Source organism: Lathamus discolor, chromosome 2 (assembly GCF_037157495.1).
Source record: "Lathamus discolor isolate bLatDis1 chromosome 2, bLatDis1.hap1, whole genome shotgun sequence".
In the NCBI taxonomy this organism is placed as follows: domain Eukaryota; kingdom Metazoa; phylum Chordata; class Aves; order Psittaciformes; family Psittacidae; genus Lathamus; species Lathamus discolor.
This window is the reverse complement of record NC_088885.1, coordinates 107480113-107494648: the sequence shown is the minus strand read 5'-3', so window position 1 is coordinate 107494648 and position 14536 is coordinate 107480113. Positions and strand designations below refer to the sequence as shown.

General features: G+C 42.8%; 1 protein-coding gene across 5 annotated transcripts in view; it reads left to right on the top strand.

Annotated features, from left to right (window-relative positions):
- The window catches only part of MTCL1 (microtubule crosslinking factor 1), a 109500-nt gene that overhangs the window by 79092 nt on the left and 15872 nt on the right, over positions 1-14536 (top strand). For all 5 annotated transcript variants that reach the window (XM_065668008.1, XM_065668007.1, XM_065668009.1 and 2 more), the window contains 2 exons: positions 4683-4850; positions 11559-11813. In XM_065668008.1, coding sequence (XP_065524080.1) covers positions 4683-4850; positions 11559-11813 — 423 coding nt within the window. The remainder of the gene's footprint in view (positions 1-4682; positions 4851-11558; positions 11814-14536) is intronic.

The following is a 14536-nucleotide window of genomic DNA, read 5'->3' as shown; positions in this document are numbered from 1 at the left end:
GAGCAGAGCACATCTCAGTGCCCCTCTTGATAACGAATAGTGCATGATAGCCAAATGGACTTGTGACTGTAAAATGGGTTTCATCTTTTCCAATCAGGAAAAAAGTGTTATTTCAACACTGCAAAAATGAGTGAGTTTGCTAAATATTTCTCATTTTAAGCACTGTTATTTGTTTTGCCCACTCAAGCTAGTCAATCTTTTAACAAGTGCTGTGTTTATTGACAGGTGTGTAAGAAGGGTTTTCAGTGCTACAGGTCTGTGTCAGTAGTAAGAAAGGCCCATGGTTATTCTCTGGCATAGTAATAGTAAGCCCTAGTGAAGGTTAATTCTGATGCTATCATAGCTGCAGGGCATCAGAAGGGTCTTCTGGACTGTCAGAGGAGTAGCCACCTACACACCTGTGCTCTTGAGGCTCTGTCATAGCTTTGCTCTGCCCTCACACATCTTAGTATCAGTTGGCCCTGAATGATCCATCTCACTATGGTGGATGGCTTGGCCCTGCAGACCTCCTGCATGCAGGACCTTTGCTCATAAACCTCACAGACCCTGGTCCTTGCCCTAAAAACCTTACAGACTTTCACCCATAAACATCATCTCCACTTAATTCATACATGATCCCAAAACACATTTACTAAACAAAAAATAGTGCAAGAAAACACTTCACCTATGTTTTCCAAGCTTTAAAAGCTCTGAGAGTATCAGCAGATTCAGAGCACATCCTTCCTGAAGGGTTGGATCTCAGCAGTGCTCACCTACCGATATACCACTGACTAGTCAGGCTGTGCCGAAAAACCCTCAGGGTTTTGGGGGTCTTCTGCAGGCTCCTTAAGCCCACAGCTGAAAAAAAAAAAGGCACTATTTGTATAGGGAATTTGGGCTAAGTGGTGAAGCTGGAAGTCTCCAAGGTTTGCCTCCACCCAAGGGGGCCCTAAGTTGCTGGTTCTGCCTGACAAGCTCCAAGATGAAATGCATCAGCACTTGTATCGCATTAGGAAGGAAATTTTGCAATAGCCCAGGAGTGGCTGAGATAACTAGGTCAGAAAAAAGAAAGGGCTTACAGTAACTTGAAGTAACCTGTATTTATTTTTAACATTTAATATTAATATTTAATGGCTTGTGTTTTCAGCCTGCACTCTTGCTGCTGACTTTCTCACCCTGCTTGGAAAGCGGAATTATTTTGAGAAAAAAAGGGTAAAGCCTGAGGCCTTAATCTCAACAAGAAGCCTTTAATTTTATTATTATTATTTTAATTTATTTACATTTTTTAATTATTTAATTGTATTTAATGTTATGATTTGAGGTACTCGACCTGATGGAAAGTATGCATCTGCCTTGCCTTTGATTTTTATGTGGCCAGTGTGTGGAGGGATGAAAGCACAGCAGAGGGGAAAGGGCAGGAAAACGTAGGTTGATAAGAGGCAGAGTAGATGGGGACTCTAAGAAGGGCCAATTCATCTTTCTCTTCATGGTGTTGTCCCTTGGCTTCCAGCTGAGGCACACTGCAGAAAGAGTCAGGCAAGGAGCTGGCAAGACTCAGAAACCAAACAGGAAGTCTGGTCAGGGGCAGGAGATAAGAGTTTGGCTGCAGGCACAGTAGAGGAGGGCTTCCTGTAAGTCAGTGTTTCTATGTGTGTAGTAAGAGATCTGGGAGAATAACCTGTGGGAAAAGGAACAGCTTGTGTTCAGTTGAGTAGAAAGATTGAGATGCCTGTTGGATGGTGTAAGATGAAGGTGAGTAAGAAGAGAGTTTACACATCTGTGGTCCGATGGAAGAAGCATTAAAAACATGTGGAACAATGAAAAACCCCAATTAGATTTTTTTTTGTTCATACAGTATTTGTTTTCAATACTTAGCTATTTGGAAAAGCCCAAAGCAATAGACATAAATACACTAAAGTTATTTGCATCAAGATCCAGCTTCAGTTTTGAGTAGATCTGTGATTAGACAGAGGAAATGCTCAGTTCTTGTTAAGACTCTTGACCTTGTGGTTTTAATTGACTCTCTACTAAACTGCTTGTAACCCCAGACTGTGGCTAAATTCTTAAGTGAAATTCTCAGAGAAAAAAAAAGAGTTGTGGTTAAAAGCAGAACCAAGCTTCAGAAAACTGCCCTGGTCCCAGACTTTTCTGGAGCTGGAGGTTTCCCTCTGTTGGGCTGACTCAACTTAGTAAGACTCCAAAGTCCTGGAATTTAATTGCAGTTTACTACATTAAGTTTTTATTTATTGTCAGCTGTTGTTTCCTTTATCTATAAATCCTGAGTTATGGATACAACAGGACTTCAAACCGCTTTTGTAATTCCCCTCTCTTAGATCAGTTGTGAATCTGTCAGATTCCTCCATGCTCTAAGTTTCAGTAACTGGTAAGGTACTAAAGAGCCAGCTCCTTGTATGGGAGGACTGTCCAGGGAATCACAGCCATGACCTGTTTCTTCTGCCTGTACAACATCCCTGGGAGGAAGGGGAAGACCATAACAATCCTTGTTATGTATCTATGAGGCTTATGCAGAAGCTGTTTGGCAGTTTTACCAGCAGGAATCTAAAGCATATCTAGAAGTAAATGTCATGTTTCAGAGCACATTGCCTCAAAAGCACTTTGTCTATTCTCCAAAAACAGTTTGGCAGCACAGAAGAAATAATGTCACAAACCTCTCCAGCTTCAGACTGTAAATACAGAGTCATGAAAAACAGACTCCTCTGCAGGAATTAGAAGTATGTAACCAAAATTGGATTTATATTGGCAAGTTAATTAAAATCCCAGCAAGCCCAGGGGGCACCTGGGCTACTTGTCTCATAGGACTGACATTTATGTAATGCCTTTAGAAATAAGACATGCCCTCATCTCAGTAGACTACAAACCTGCAATGATGCTCTTTTGGCTCCAATATGTACTAGTCCATCACTTCTTTCTTTGCAAATTTAATTTTACAGGACTGTAAAGCTATCAAATGTATGCATGGGAATGAGGGATGTAGCTTGCTTTAGTTTGATTTTTCTTCTGCCTCATTTCCCTCATGAAGTCTTTAGACTACTTGGCCAGAGAAAGCTTTATGCAGCATACCAGAAAACACAGAATGTGGCTCTTGAATGAAAGCACTTCATAGACATTTCGGGTTAGGGTTTTTAAAGAGGATGAGGCCAGATTTTAATGTGCTCAATACGCAGCAGCTCCTGTTGTGACACTAAAGGCAAACCTTCAAAAGATCTCTTATTCTGATTACTACACGAGGGGCTTGAGATGTTTTGAGAATTTAGCCTTAATTGGGTATCAGCACAAAAATTCACAATAAAATCTCATTACGTATTGAAAAGTAAGTGATCTTACATGCATGATGCAGACTGCTGCTGTATAGTAGGAAAATGCTAATTGACATTAAATGTTAATGAAATTAATTCTGCTTCTGTGGGTACGTTCCTTATAAAACCCCATGTTGTACACCATCACATTTCATTAGCCCAAACAGATTATAGGCCGGCCATTCAGTGAGCACCTGCAGCCATTTTTCCACATCTAGTATGATGAATCAAGTAGCTTGGAAAAAGTAGACCACATTTGTTTACTTTTAAAGAAAAAAGGCACCATGTTGTGTCTGATTAATCATTATGAAAGTGGGTAAGGTGGGTTCAGTGGTGTCAAAAATCTGATAAGCATATGAAATCAGATTTGTTGTCTGTATCAAATTTTATATGTGTTGTTGTTGGAAAAAAAAGCACATGAAAATTATTTAGATTTTTGTAAATATCTGTTTATTTGACTCGTCTAGTCAAGTATGTCCCCAGGTAGTCCATTCTTGGCTCCTGGCTAGCACAAGAGCACAGGCATTTCAGTGTGACTATGACATTCTCAACAAAACATGGATGGGGATGCACTCCTTGATCCCATCTGGAGAGGGAAAGTGGCCTACCTGGCATTCGCACCTTTGGTATCGATCAAGGTGCTGCTGCGAAGCTGATCTGTGTGCAGCTGCCTGGACTGAGCAGAATTTGAAGCACAGACTACTGAGACACCTTAGCAGAGATACCCAGCTCAGAAAATTCACTTCTTTTTCCCAAAGTAATTTTATCTGACAAAACAAAAGCATTGAAAAATAATCCCTTTTCTTTATATGTATTTTACAAATATTTGACATTTGGTGCTGAGCAATGACTGTATGTATAAGATATCCAGCTACCAAACAAACCTCAGGAATGACACTCTAGCTTTGAGTTACGGTATTGAAAAAGAAGTTATTACAGATGTCCTCAATCTAGAAAGATGCTTAGTGCCTTTTTCAGAGTGATTTAAGGATCTTTGGCTTTCAGGGGTGCTTCAGGACTAGGGCTAACAAGAAGTAGAATCATAGAATCACAGAATCACAGAATCATAGGATCATTTAGGTTGGAAAAGACCCTTAAGATCATCAAGTCTACCCATAAACCTAGCAGTGCCAAGACCACCCCTAAACCATGTCCCTAAGCACCACGTCTACACATCTTTTAAACACCTCCAGGGATGATGACTCAATCACTTCCCTGGGCAGCCTGTAGACACAGAAGGCATTGCTATTCTTAGTTTTCTCATGCAAAAGTTAGCCCAGGAACATTCTTTTCCATGCAGAAGCTGTGTAGGCATTCTTCATCCTGAAAATGAAACTGGAGGCTGCAGCCATCCAATGACAGATTTTGTTTGCTGTGTTGCTGCAGGCAAGTGAAAGTCGGAAGCTCCTGAACGCTCTGAAGGGTTTGCTGGATGACTTCCGCTCGGAGTTGCGGGATGAGGAGCGTGAGCGCCAGGGGCTTCAGCAGCAGTACGCCCTGCACAAAGCAGCCTGGGAGGTGGAAATGACTGAACTGAAGTGTCACCTCGAGCAGGTAATGTCCTCTGCGTCTGACACCAATAAAGAATGGCTGAGGTTCTTAGTCAAACAGGAAATCTGTGACGGCAGGAAAGGGACTACATTTATTCATTTTACCCTGGTGCCTGAAAGCCCTGCTGAAGCCTGAGAAAGCTTTGCCTCTTGAGTTGTCTCTGGGATTCCAGTTGTCCCATCATGAGTGCTCACGTAATAGGTACTGTGTAACATAATTGGGACAAAGTAACTGAACCTGTTCTTGCTGGACTTTCTCAGAAGTGTTGGCTGGTAATGTACCAGCTGTGGCAAGGAGACATGCGGGTGTCCCTATTTATTGGCATTTATAGGAGAGAAAAATGTCCTGAAGTTGGCATGCTCACAATTAGCTTGTCACTGTGCCTTTGCACATAACTGTGGCATTTGATGCATAGGAGAGAAAGAGTGGTATAACAATACTGCAGTGATAGATCAATATGTTAATATTAAACCAGCTATACAAAGCTACTGGTTAGTGATGGATGGTACCACACTGAAGAGAGAGCTCTAGTTACCTGCCATGGGAGAGTGTTAAAAGTAGGTGTATAAAATGTGGTGCCAGGTGCTTCAGTACAGCGTCGTGTACAGTTGTTCACAGATGTACTGTTTCTGAAGCAGTATAAAAACAAATCAGCAAAAAGCCCCACAAAGATTTATTTCCAAAGCTGAGGGCATAAAAGCTCTAATTCTCTACACTGAAGAGGGGAGGGGTGGGAAAATTAGTACATTCAGGTCTTGAGAAAAAGATTTGTAATTGTAGAGCCTCTCTGCAGCAGACAAATGCAATAAAACTGTTCACTGCTAGGAGGGAGGTACATTTAGGAGATTTACTGAACGCCAGAGACTCACTCTGACGCACAGAGCAGAGGTGCGTGCTCTGCTTTTCCTGCCCAGGTACTGTAGGCTGCTTTCCCAGAATAAAGGAAGAAGCTTTCATTTTAGCAGTTTTCTCTCAACAGATTCAGTTTCTCAGTTCAGCTGCTTCTTAGTGCACTGCATTTCCAGACAACAGATCACTTGAAAAAGGGAACAACATCAATCCCCACGTTTGCTCCTCCCAGAATAAAACCACAGTGACAGGTTTAACCTTAAACTTGACGTAGCAACAAAGAGCAAAACTTAGAGAAAGTCTGACAAGAAACTGCCAGTCTAGAGCTTGCATGCTTTGCCTTTTCGTGGGTGATAGACACCCAGGCTGACATTTTGGCTGACGTTTGGCACTAGGAAGGCACTACCATTCCAGCTCAGGGAGAAGAAAGATTTGTACCCTTCCTTCTGGGGGCTTTATCAGGCTCTTTTCTGCCTTCAGTCCTCCACTGGTAATAATATATAACATATTGTAATTACTGAGCCATGGGTGTTAATTTTTCCAGTTTTTCAAGCAAATGAAATGAAAGAAACCAATCAATATTTACGACAAAAAACTGTCTTCCTTAGCCAATTCCCCACAACATTTCTATTTCACAGTAAAAACTGGTCCCTAATGCAGTAGCAAAAAGATAACACGTCAGTCATTAGAATGTCAATTAGGATAGGGAAAACAGTATAAGTGTCCCACTGAGATCTGGTGTATGTGCCCACAATTACAAAGAGGTAATTAAAAAACTGAATATATAAATAGCATAATAAGCCTGAAATAGAAATAAGATAAACATACATTTAACTCAAACTAATTATAAAGGTTAAAATATAGGGTGTTTTCACTATAGATACAATTTTGGGATCAAAATGGGAGGAGCTAGTGAACAAGGTGTAAAATATCAGCATTACATATAATCATGTTAACATCCTTTTCTATTCTGTGCCCAGCACGTGGCATGACAACTGCTTCAACTGAATAGCCAAGTCTGTCACGTTGGTGTGGGTAGCAGAGCCTCTCGCCTCTCGTAATATCATTTTGTGGTTTTGGTTGGTAGTGATGAAGTTGTGGGCTGTACAACGCTCACACCATAGGTTTCGTATAGAGCTGCCAACCCCCTGACAAGCCTACAGAAAATCAAGACTTTTCTAGTCCCCACTGCTGTCCTCACTGTTGCTGTTTTCCACTTCTTTTGTGAAGCAGTAGGTCAATTAACAAGAGCATTTTCCTCAAGAGAGTCAACTCGTAATTTATAGTCACTGGCAATAATTTTGCTTTTTGATGTTTCAATGCTCTGTGTAGGAAAGAAAGAAAAAAAGGACAGAAAACTCTTTCAATACAAAAGCACTGTATCTCAGAGGTGACAATGTACTGCTGCTTGCTGCTTTAGAGCATTAGCGCTGCATATATCATTAAAAATAAGTCTTGGCTGTCAGAAATGCATGTACATCTTATTTGGTGGAAGGATCCTCAGGCATTGTCTGTAAGATAAGAAATAATTATATTGCTCCCAAGCACGGGATTGTGACAATGCTGAGTCAATAGGCATCCCTGTAATTCTCAGCCTCCAGCTGTGTAAGTAAAAAATCCCAGTATTCTGAGAACTGGGAACTGAGAAAAGTTTGGAAGAAGGAGGGAATTTGTATGAGGGGCCAAACTCTGAGTATGCTTTGAGAACTTGCACGTAAGGACATGGACCCTCATTAGGACTCTGACCAATGGTCCACCTTTAGGATGCCCAGAAGGAATATAAGCTGAAGTGTACCTGGAGAGACATCTGGCCACCCTTCATAGTTAGCAGATTCAGAAAAGTCATACCTAGACTTTCATGCTGAGGAACCACCAATGCACCTTTCCTCTACGATTGGAGCTGTTTTGTCAAAACAGAGGCAGAAGGACTCCTTGCCAGGAACATTGTTCTGCCTGCCATAGGCACCAAGAACTGCCTTCGGAGTCTGAAGACACTGCCTCTGACTGGAGAAGGATTTAGGTCTCAAGTTGCTGAACACCAGGAAATTATTTTGCAGGTGCCTTGGTTTTGAAGTTACCTTCGTACTCACAGACTTCCTGTATTCTCAAATGGGGCAGGAGCCAGGGCACTGGTCTGGGTGGGCCCATGGTCTGGCACAAAATGACTTACTGTATTTTGGGATCTTGGGCACTGCACTCTAACGGCAGACATACATTCTTGGGATATTGGTCTCCCAGAGCACTTACTTTCTCCCCACTGCCTCTCTCATCTTTCCTGCCCTTCACAGGCTTCACTGCCCATCTTGTTTGCTAACTGAAAGGCTTAGAATTTGCCCGGTGGTGGTGAAGAAATCAGTGGTGTAAGGGGAGAGAGAGAATGAGGCTTGATGGGGTTCAACATTTTTCTAATATTTTTGAGAGTCAAAGAATTGAAAGAATGAATTTGCTTTATAGGGTCATCATACAAACAGTATAGTTGACAACTATAGTGCAGCTGAACATTTGTTTGCTTTATAGGTGGCTTTTAGCTTTTTCATGCTTCATACCAGCTTAACAGTCTATCACAGGCATTGCCGGGTCTTTGCAACTTAGCATGCTAGTTATAGCTACTGCTAAGGCAGCAGAATCGTAAAGCTGAGTCTGCACACCAACTTAGTTTGATTTGCCCAGACACTCCAGCACCCTCCCCTAAGAGTTTCTATTGGAAGATGAGAAGTCTGTGGGGCATGAAAGGTCGTCAAAAGATTATTTAAATACATCCTAAAGAAAAGGTCCAAAACAGCCTTCTTTCATAGAATCATAGAACAGTTAGGGTTGGAAGGGACCTCAAGATCATCTAGTTCCAACCCCTCTGCCATAGGCAGGGACACCTCACACTAAACCATCCCACACAAGGCTTCATCCAGCCTGGCCTTGAACACTGCCAGGGATGGAGCACTCACAACCTCCCTGGGCAACCGATTCCAGTGTCTCACCACCCTAACAGGGAAGAATTTCCTCCTTATATCCAATCTAAACTTCCCCTGTTTAAGTTTTAACCCATTACCCCTTGTCCTGTCACTACAGTCCCTGACGAAGAGTCCATCCCCAGCATCCCTATAGGCCCCCTTCAGGTACTGGAAGGCTGCTATGAGGTCTCCACGCAGCCTTCTCTTCTCCAGGCTGAACAGCCCCAACTTTCTCAGCCTATCTTCATACGGGAGGTGCTCCAGTCCCCTGATCATCCTCGTGGCCCTCCTCTGGACTTGTTCCAGCAGTTCCATGTCCTTTTTGTGTTGAGGACACCAGAACTGCACACAATACTCCAGGTGAGGTCTCACAAGAGCAGAGTAGAGGGGCAGGATCACCTCCTTTCACCTGCTGGTCACGCTCCTTTTGATGCAGCCCAGGATACGGTTGGCTTTCTGGGCTGCGAGCGCACACTGAAGCCGGCTCATGTTCATTTTCTCATCGACCAGCACGCCCAAGTCCTTCCCCGCAGGGCCGCTCTGAATCTCTTCTCTGTCCAGCCTGTAGCTGTGCCTGGGATTGCTCTGACTCAGGTGTAGGACCTTGCACTTGTCATGGTTGAACTTCATAAGGTTGGCATCAGCCCACCTCACAAGCGTGTCAAGGCCCCTCTGGATGGCATCCCTTCCCTCCAGCGTATCAACCGGACCACACAGCTTGGTGTCATCGGCAAACTTGCTGAGGGCACACTCAATCCCACTGTCCATGTCAGCGACATAGATGTTAAACAAGACCGGTCCCAACACCGATCCCTGAGGGACACCACTCATTACTGGTCTCCAGCCGGACACAGAGCCATTGACCACGACTTAGGTGTAAGGAAACTGCATGGACTTTACTGCATTAGTCCCTTGTTATTTTGGCTGATCTCAGCTCTACAGTGACACTCCTGAAATTCATTATTCTTTAGTGTCACAGCTACTTAGTTAACCCAGCAGGAACATGTAAGAGTGACCCAGGGTAGGGGGTCACAGAATAGCAAAAGTAAAGCAAATAAACCTAAAAGAATGGGTGTCAACATTGGTGACTCTGGCTGCAGCACCAACTTTGACTCCCACAGCACCATGAAATGGAGTTGGGGACTTGTGGATCGACAGAGGAAGGATGTAGCAAGGGGCAAGAGGCAATTACCTGAAGTTAATGGTGAGTTTGGAAACTAGTAGTGTTTCATATTGCTGAGCTAACATACGGGCAGTCAGCTGGGGTAGGAAAGAAGCAAAGCTTTCTGACTCTCTGAGGAGCCACGCTGCCCAGGACGGTGTCTCCCATCATGGATCTGCAGCACAGAGCTGTCTCTCCTGGGATGTTCTGCATTTCTGCCCCACAGCACCTCCAGTCTGCCACCAAGCCATGCAGTTGTGTGCAAGACAGACTCTCACACATGGCTGTGGGTCCCACAAATTTGCACTGCACAAATAGCAGAAGCGTGACAAAGATGGTACTGTGTCAGCTTTGTTGAAATAGGATGCTGCTGGTTTATAATTGTTTTTTTGGTTGGTTGGTCAGTTGGTTGGTTGGCCATGTGAAATCTACTGGATTTTGGAAATCAGTAGTAGAGGATGCAGGTGTTTTACCATTCCCCTGTCAATGCAAGTGGCTGTAACGGGATGTTCTCTGCAGCTCAGTACAATTTTTAATGACCCAAGCAGTGACCTCTTGGCCATTTGTTTGGGGAGGCTGTTGCAGAGACAAACAAGCTTCATTCCTGAACCCAGTCTAAATTTCCCTTTGCTCAGAAAGTTTGGGCTTATTTTCCATACCGGGCAATGTGAAAGTGTTGTCCTCTCTTGCTGAAGGAGCATGTTTCCCAGCAGACCTGCTGCCTCTCCTTTTTGAGGACAAGTTTAACTTCAGAGGCAGAAATGAGCTTTCACTGCTTTTCACTTCAGTTTACCTGCAGAGCCAGGGGACAGAGATGTATCCCATTCTGAGTCACTCACACATCTACTGAGTTGTCAACAAAAGGTCAGGCTTCAAGGTTAAGTTCTTCACTCGCTTGAACTTACACAAAACCATTGAGCACTCATTTCAGTTTGACAACAGTCCAGCAGTGGCCCACGCTGGCCAGAAAGGATGTGCAATCCCTGCCCATGGAGGTTTGTTAGGATCCAACTGAGCAAAGTCCTGCACAACCTAATCTGATCTCAGAGCCAACCCTGCTGAAATCAGGGCATTGGTCTAGAGACCTCCTGACACCCCATCAAGCCTGCATTTTCCTTTGGATCTATGACCTTGGGCCAGCAATTTTGATCCAACTGAGCTGACCTCTCAGCATGAAGTGAAAGAGAAGGGAGGGAAGGTACATGAGTTAACTGCTCTAGAAATCAGTTCAGACACCAGAGCCTGCAGAGATGGGGGAATGATCTTGATACATCTCCTGCTGCTAACACACTTGTTGGAAGGTGTGAGGAGCTGTAGAATAAGACCATTCCTGAGGATAGTTCTGGGAAAAGTGTCTTCAGAAGATGAATGCACTCTCTTTAGGTTTCAGGTGCGCAAAATAGAGCAGTGGCTGAGGACTTTGTCCTGGCGATTGTCTCAGGGATGATGATGAGGCTGAAATTTTACCTCTATGTTTCCTTTATTGCTGGTACCCATATTCACATCAGAAAGATCATAACCGATGCCTTAATAGCATGATATGGTAGAGCTTGAGAAATTACTCACTGTGGTTTTCACCGTCTTGATTTTAAAACTTTTTTTAAATTGAACTTATTTGATCATTTATTGAGATCCTAAGGTCTAAGAATTGCCATAATTTTGCCATTATCTTTGTGGAGTTAACTCATTGTCAGACACAGGCTTTTACCACAGAAAGTTTAATGTTCTAGTAATGTTTTACTTTAATGCCAGCTGGAAAGGAAGAGTGAGAACACCTCAGGAGAAATGGGCCTCACTTCTGATGCAAAAGGAGCCTTTAAGAGGGAAAGAGAGGAGCACAAGAAGCTTCTAGCTGAGAGTCATGGTGTGGTGATGGACCTCCGCTGGCAAATCCAACACAATGAGAAGAACTGGAACAGGGAAAAGGTGGAGCTCCTGGACAGGCTTGATAGAGACCGGAGAGAATGGGAACGTCAAAAGAAGGAGCTGCTCAGGCGGATAGAGCAGGTAAGGAGTCATCTTGGTGTGAGGGATTGCTGGCTCCAAGCACATGGCATGGTACCATTACTACACTCAGGCCAAGGTCAAGAGACTATATTAAGAAGCAGCACAGGAAAGATCTTGGTTCCTTGGCTACTCAGTGTTTCTCATGCTACAAAACAATTTACATACACTAGGGAATAAAAGGGAAATGCTCATAATCCCTATAAAAGACCACTTACGAGAAATCAACTCCAGGTTAAAGCCCATTTCCTGCCTCATTTCAATTACCCCAGACAGGCATGGTCGCATCGATTTATTCTGTTGGAAAGCTTTTATGCATCTCTCTGTGCTAAAACACTCAATTCCACATTCAGGGTTATTCAAGGTTTGATGTACAGCTTCCTGCCAAAAAGTCTGTCCGTTTGTGAATTAGCCACCAAAGATGCAGCTGCTGTAACTATTCAGTCTCAACTGAATTCTTTTTCTCTAGCAAAGGAACTCAGGGGTTAACATGAAGGCCGGACTGATCACAAGTAAATAGCTATCAATACAAAATATTCAGAAGACACACCTGACCTTGGATACATGAATGTTGTGCACACGTTTGCTATCATTTGCACATCTGATAACTGCATACCTGTCCCCTTGGTTTCTGTGCTTATCCAACTTTCATCTGCCCAGCACTAGAGACAAATTATACCTAATGGAAACACTATCTATCTGGAAGCCATATAGAAAATAAAGAGTTTAATGAGGGAGAGTTAATGCATCATTTCTGACTGAACATTGTTCAGCTCTGAGTCATGCATTCCAGGAAAAGTAAGAAAAACAACTGAAATTGTGGGTCCTCAATTAACTGAATACTTCCTGTCCTTAGGACCTCCGAAGTGGAACGGCACCAGATTTGTGCATGCTCTCTAGGGAGCATTACACGTGGATGAAGCACAACGTAGTTTCACAGGTTAAACTGACAAAAGCTCAGCGTAACTTCAGGACCAGTTTTTTAAAGGGTTCATTATCTGTGTCTCATGTTCCCATGCCTAGGCTGCTACAAGAAGCCAAAGAAAAGACATCAGGCTGTAAACATTATGAGTGCAAGACTTACCCTCAGTTTAAGCTATGTCTGTTAAACCCACAAAGAAGCACTTAGGAAAATCCTGTACTCTGCGGGTATTTCTAAAATCACTGCTGAAAGTGTAGGTCTGAATGGGCAGTGACCAGTATGAAGGTTTTACAGATGGAGAACGGTGATTTTGATCTTCTAGATTTAAAAATATCAATAAACAATATACTGGATCTTTTAATCTCCCATTTATCTGAGGGGTTTCATGTATACTTCGTGCAGCTTTTTGAGCTACCCCTTATAATGCAGCCCTATAGTATGTCTCCAAAGATAAAACAACCAACACTAATGAGCTAGAAAGGCTTGTAGCAGAGCCCTTCATGCACATGACTTGGTGTCCAGGGTTAAGTGGCAGAAGGCGCCTAGTTCTCCATGGCTTGACTGGGCTGGTTTCAAACTGTTGAGTTTCAGTGCATTCCTCATGCACAATGGAAATTAAATAACCCTCAGAAAATATTCCAATATATGAAGAATGTGGACACAAACTTTCCTCCAGAGAGTCACTGGTACCTCTTTGGACATTAATGCTGCTGTCTCTGTGAACTGTGTTTTTTAGATTACCTCTTCAGTGTACCCTCACTAGCTTGAGGGACTTAACCTGGTTAAAGACTGCTTTTTCCTATTCCCTGGGAATGTGGCACATTGAAGGAAGCAACACAGAAATCCCTGTTAATGTTACCTAGTCTTTAATCCTCTTTAAAGCTGACATAATGTCTCAGTGTCATCTTGGGAGAGCCTACAAATAGCTCTTAACTAGTCCTGGAGCTGATTTCTTTTGTTACTATTCTGGCTTCAACTATATATTTACTGTACAACAGAGTTGTACACAGAATTAGCAATAGATCGGGGAAATGAAAAATACTACATCAAGCTAATTTCAGAGGACTAGATGATCAGAAATAGCATTTGAAAGCTTGGCTACCTGCCTGCAAAACCTCATAACTCCATCTTTGCTTATAATCAGACATTTCCCTGTGTGACAGGAACCTTCCAAATATTTGCAGGCTTTTAGTAGAATATCCTCTCAGATTGCAGTTATGCCCTGCTTTATATGGAAACAATTAGTGTATCTCTGAAGTCCTTCTCCCCAGGGTTTTTCTGTGTGTATTCCATGTATGGCAATACAGAAAGGATGAGGAGACTACACCAGTGTGTATGTTTGAAAAACAGAATCTAAGAGATAGCAGAAGCGTGTGCCAAATTTCATACTAATGCTTTATGCCTGTCTGCTTCCACACAGCCCCTGAATAATACATGTATGATAAGAGGAAAGCTCACACCAATGTATAAAATATATAAAATACTTTACTACTTTACCCTGGATGGTTATGGGAATACTGCCCACATATAAAAAACATGATGGCCTACTTTTTTCAGAGCTCAAAGTTGTGGGGCTTTTTCTTTTTAAAACACTGTCACTTTGTTTTCCCTTAGAGAATCTCCCTCCACTGTGCTCCTAAAGCTAATTCTGCACAGAGTGCTCTTGCAAATACTTAAACCTGCAAAACCACCTGCATGAAAAGTTGTGTGCTTAAAGGCATAAACACATGGACTCAAACTCATTATCACTCTTAAATGTTAGGCCAGTATTTTTCTCTTCAATTCTCTTGTCAGCTGTCTGAGA